Below are 5,128 nucleotides of genomic sequence, written 5' to 3' on the forward strand. Positions count from 1 at the left end.
ATTTTGCTTCTATATACAAATTGTTAATTCACTGTTTAGTTTAACCATGTTCCAGGTAAATTGTGCATTAAATATTTTAAGTACTACACAGATTCACCATTTACCACATAGTGGCTGTACTAAACCTCACAAATGTATTTTAAAGGAAGAGAAATAGCTATATTCTTTGTGCACCGCTAATTCCCTATCATCTTAAATATTTTCCAGTTATTTAATTTCTACCCCTGGGAAAGGCACAGTCTTTCATATAATAAATACTATGTAATCAGAGGAATGCCATTTCTCTCTCAAACCAATTTTCATTAAGTAGAAGATAGACTAACCCCAAAAAACTTCTTCTGCTTTCAGTTGTCATCTCTTTTAGAAAAAGAAAGCTACAAAGTATCATTTGCAATTTAAAATGTCTTTCTGAAAGGCCACCATTCACTGAAATGCCACATTCAGAGATGCTTTCTTTCTTTCATTCTGATGGCTTTTAATAAGTAAATTCACAGCCACTGCAACAGTTTCTCTAAGAATGTGTTGAGACTTAAATAATATACCTGAGTGTGTGTTTTGTGGGGGGGGGGGGTGTACTGAAATCACTTTCAGAAGTTCACAAGACCGTTCTAGATAATCACCTTCCCAAATACCTGAGAGGAGGTAAATGAAACAAAACTCTAATCACACCCTGTACCGTTCAGAGAGCATGGCCACATTTAGTGTTGCTGTTTTCATTTTTATACAATTAAGAGTTTCCACTAGGATCAGTGGATATTACTCGGTTTTGGAACTGCACTTCAGGGCAATTTATTTCCATTGCTGGATTAAAAACATCGATTGGCCTGCATGATCCTGCCCCTGTGACCCCCATCAGCCTCTCTTTCCCACTCACAAAATTTTCTGTGGTCTGGTCACCACTGTTTCCTTTCCTCCTACTTCTTTTTTTTTTTTTTTAAACTTATTTATTTATTTATTTATTTTTGCCGTGTTGGGTCTTTGTTGCTGTGTGCAGGCTTCTCACTGCGGTGGCTTCCCTTGTTGTGGAGCATAGGCTCTAGGCGCGCAGGCTTCAGTAGTTGTGGCATGAGGGCTCAGTAGTTGTGGCTCGCGGGCTCTAGAGCGCAGGCTCAGTAGTTGTGGCGCATGGGCTTAGTTGCTCCGCGGCATGTAGGATCTTCCCAGACCAGGGCTTGAACCCGTGCACCTTGCATTCGCAGATGGATTCTTAACCACTGCGCCACCAGGGAAGCCCTCCTCCTACTTCTGACTCAGTTTTTTTGCACATGGTGTTCTGTCAGCTTGGAGGAGTCTCCCCCTCCTCTTCTTTGTCTTTGTACCTTAAATGTTACTTTCTCCATGGAGCATTACATAAACCAAGCAGTTAGGTGTCACCCTATTACGTGCTCTTGTAGCACCGTGTAGAATCTTTCTTTACACACAGATCAATTGTAATTAATGAAAAGTGTAATATCCTCCTCCTCCATGCGCTCCAGTCACTACAAGCGTTTGCACCGCCACTGTCCTCTTAATGTCATGTTTTAGTAGCTCAGTACTCATCGATATCCCCCACTGTGCCGTGAGCCATGTCAAGACAGGGCTGCCCTATCCTAACCATATCTTCATCTTTTTATGTGGAGAGTATCACAGTCATTGGCACAAAAGTAGACCCACAAGGAGTATTTAGCGAATGAATGAAACAAACTTGAACTTAACTCACTGTAACTGCCTAGTTCAGCTCCTCTTCAGCGTGTACTGGACCACTGAAAGATCTCCCAGCCTCAGCACTATTTTTTTTTCCCATAAATTTATTTTTGGCTGTGTTGTTTCTTCATTGCTGTGCACGGGCTTTCTCGAGTTGCGGCAAGCAGGGGCTACTCTTCGTTGAGGTGCACGGACTTCTCATTGAGGTGGCTTCTCTTGTTGTGGAGCACGGGCTCTAGGTGCGTGGGCTTCAGTAGTTGTGGCATGTGGGCTCAGTAGTTGTGGCTCACGGGCTTAGCTGCTCCACGGCATGTGGGATCTTCCCAGACCAGGGCTCGAACCCGTGTCCCCTGCACTGGCAGGCGGATTCTTAAGCACTGTGCCACCAGGGAAGTCCCAGTCTCAGCACTATTAACATTTGGGTCAGGTAATTATTTGGGGGGGGTGTGTGTGTGTGTGTCTGTATGTGTGTGTGTGTGTCTGTGTGTGTGTGCGTGCGCATGTTACTGGGTGGGGGCTGTTCCATTCATGGTAAGATGTTCAGCAGCCTGCATGGCTTCTCTCCACTACATACCAGTAGCACCTCCCTGAGTCCTGACAATCAAAAATGTCTCTAGATGTTACCAAACATGGTCTTGGGTATCAATATTGCTCCCTTGAGACTTACTTAATAATCTGATACATGCCTTCCTCTGAGCAAAATCAGTCACATTGACAAAATAATAAAATCTTACTATCAATAATAATAAGACAGATTCCAGTTGTGTCTCTAACTTGCCTAAATACCTTTCGCTGGGTCACCATGTCTACAGCATTTATGACGTGCGCTGTAAATAATGGCGTTGTCGAAAGCAGGATCTGAAATATCTGCATTGTACTTACTGTCTCTGCCATGAGTTGCTACTTTGACCTTCAGCAGGTGATTAGACCTCCCTGGATTCCAAGTTCTTCATTCTGAAAGCTAGGCTAAATGATTTATACTATTTTTCTCTCTCCAAAATTCTCAGATTCTTTATACAATTCTGTTACCCATGCGAATTGGCAAACACTGTCTTTACACGTTTTGCACTATGTTCAGGCAACAGCGATTGATTAAAGTATTTTAAAAAATCACATCTGGATGTATCTAAGAATTCAGAGATTGCCTGAAATATTTTTCTTATGAGGTACCAAGAAACCCTATGCAACACTTTGCGTAGTATATTATTTAGAAAATAAAGTGTGTTCTTTCTCTACTAGACTTCAAATAGTAGAGTGCTATGCTGTTGAAAGAGGGGACCCTTAATCTTGGTAACTTATTACGTGGCTTTAGGGAAGTGATTTAATTTCTGTGAACCTACTTTCTCCCATCTGTAGGTTAGAAGTTATAACGGTACCTCATATGGTTGTTGTGAGGTTTAGGGTTTGGTACAATGCCTCATGCATAGTAAGTGTTCAATAAATTTTACTGCTTTATTTTTTTTAACGAATTCTAAGACATTTTTTAGCAATGGCAACTGCTTGAATCAGCAACTTTTTCTCTTAGTGCCACATGTAAGAAATGTTCACCTTGTAATCAACGGCATCAAAGATAGGAGATTAGTATTATGAGCTTTTTGGTCCACACATTATATGAGCTCATAGTGTCCAACAGTATAGGAGCTCAATATAAATTTGTTGAATTAAATATCATGCATCAGTATACATGCATGTTTCAGCGATGTGTGGGCATAGGTTGTTCTACTTTATGGAAAAATGTAGATTTATTGACCTATATGGAAACCAACAAAAGTCACTTCCTGTTTATGACCTAGATGGTCAGATTAAAAATCTCATTATAAAATTATCCTCATTTGCATAGAATGTCCTTTACTTGTAACATTTAATTAATATAACTCATCAAAGGTGCTGAATGATAATATATGCCACTATCCCATTTGGCTAATCCCAAAGGAGCATATGTTTATTTAGATTTCCCATACTAGAGAGATTAAGGCCTGAAGATGCTGCATTAGAACCTACAGCTATCTTTGTTTATTTTTCCCAAGGCTGCTAATTATGTTCTCAAAATACGATTGGTTGAAGCAATTTGTATGCAAAGCACATCCTATCATTACAATGCCTTTATATCTTTGTCATGTGGCTACTTAGCCCACATAACCTAACAATAACCCATTATCAAGAAAGATGATCTGGGACTTCCGTCGTGGAGCAGTGGTTAGGAATCCCCCTGACAATGCAGGGGACACAGGCTTGTGTCTTTGTCTTCATTATGTTTTCTGGACAACCGCACATGGTTACGGTATGGAACATTCCTCATTCCTTTGGGCCAGACAGCTCTGTTGAGCCTGGTGTCAGTGCGTACGTCTGGAGTTCCTATCTCCTTCGTGGAAAATTTCTGGATTTCTTTGAGTGCCTGAGGGGCATGCTTCTTGAAACCCACTCCAGGGGGGTGGATATTGTGAATGTTGACAGTGTACTCTCTGGTCACCACCTCGTTGATGGCGGACTGGGCCTCCTCGGCGCCCTTCTTTGCGGGACCCATCCTGCCGGGCCGGGGTTGGAAAGCAACAATTTTTATTTTAAATCACGAAGTTTTGAGGTGGTTTGCTATGCAGGAGCAGAAACATGGTATAGAAAGTAGTACCTAGAAGTGGGATGTTGCCATAGCAAAAAGCTAAAATATGTGGCCTTGGGAAGAAGGAAACCACTGAGCTAAGTTGACCCAAGAAAATGACGAGGAGATTGGTTGTCAAAGACTTGGGAAGTGGTGAGAAAAATGTTATTGGATGTTGAAAAAACTGATGACCCATTGTTTATGGACACAATTGTCGCTCGTGATTAGTAGAAAATGGAAACAATGTACCTAAACGCACAGCATCTCATCACCTGTGGCTGACCACTGTGAGTTTGAGAAATGATTTCATTTTTCACTCTAATCTTGTGATAATTATTCATAAAAGCAGCCAGGTTTACTTGAATTGCTTTTTAAAATTTCATACACATTTGTCACTCTTCATGCTTTGGTTTGGAAACTTATTTTAACAATATATCAATTTATTTAATAGATTGGTTTTCTTATTTGTTTTACAAAGTTCATCACATAGTGTTTTTCTTGTGCTTTGCTTGCTTATTTGTATTTTGCCTATATACTACCTGATTTAAATTGTTTGGGCATCTAAATGCATCTTCTCAAGAAATCCTTCATTTGCTTCTGTGTAAAATTATCCTAAGTAACACCAGAATTACCCATAATATTGTTTAGTGCTAGAGGAATTTTAAAGAAAATGCAGACTCAATTTTTATTTCATGTTCAGTCAGCACTTTTACATAAGTACTACAGAAGCCAAGTTCTCTCTCAGAGATGGGTAAAAATATCAACATAGGCTAAGAATGGGGAAGAATAAATAACGTAAATCTTCAAAATCATCCTTTTTAGGATTTTTATTATTTTTATTTATCTGTT

General features: G+C 40.1%; 1 protein-coding gene across 1 annotated transcript; it reads right to left on the reverse strand.

The window, feature by feature from the left end:
• Nucleotides 1–488: 488 nt before the first annotated feature.
• On the reverse strand, nucleotides 489–4,207 carry LOC101271299 (60S ribosomal protein L31-like). Its single transcript, XM_049703632.1, has 2 exons — nucleotides 3,919–4,207; nucleotides 489–565 (listed from the first exon to the last, which is right to left on the reverse strand). The coding sequence occupies exons 1-2, from the start codon at nucleotides 4,205–4,207 to the stop codon at nucleotides 489–491; spliced, it is 366 nt and encodes a 121-aa protein (XP_049559589.1).
• Nucleotides 4,208–5,128: the final 921 nt, after the last annotated feature.

This window comes from Orcinus orca, chromosome 20 (assembly GCF_937001465.1).
Source record: "Orcinus orca chromosome 20, mOrcOrc1.1, whole genome shotgun sequence".
In the NCBI taxonomy this organism is placed as follows: domain Eukaryota; kingdom Metazoa; phylum Chordata; class Mammalia; order Artiodactyla; family Delphinidae; genus Orcinus; species Orcinus orca.

Bases quoted from the DNA above. Each gene is read 5' to 3' on its own strand.
- LOC101271299 (XM_049703632.1), bottom strand. From the start codon at position 4,207: ATGGGTCCCGCAAAGAAGGGCGCCGAGGAGGCCCAGTCCGCCATCAAC. The intron at 566-3,918 runs CAAGCCTGTGTC...AGTACACCCCCC, and splicing joins ACATAATGAAGACAAAGACA to CCCCCCACAAAACACACACT.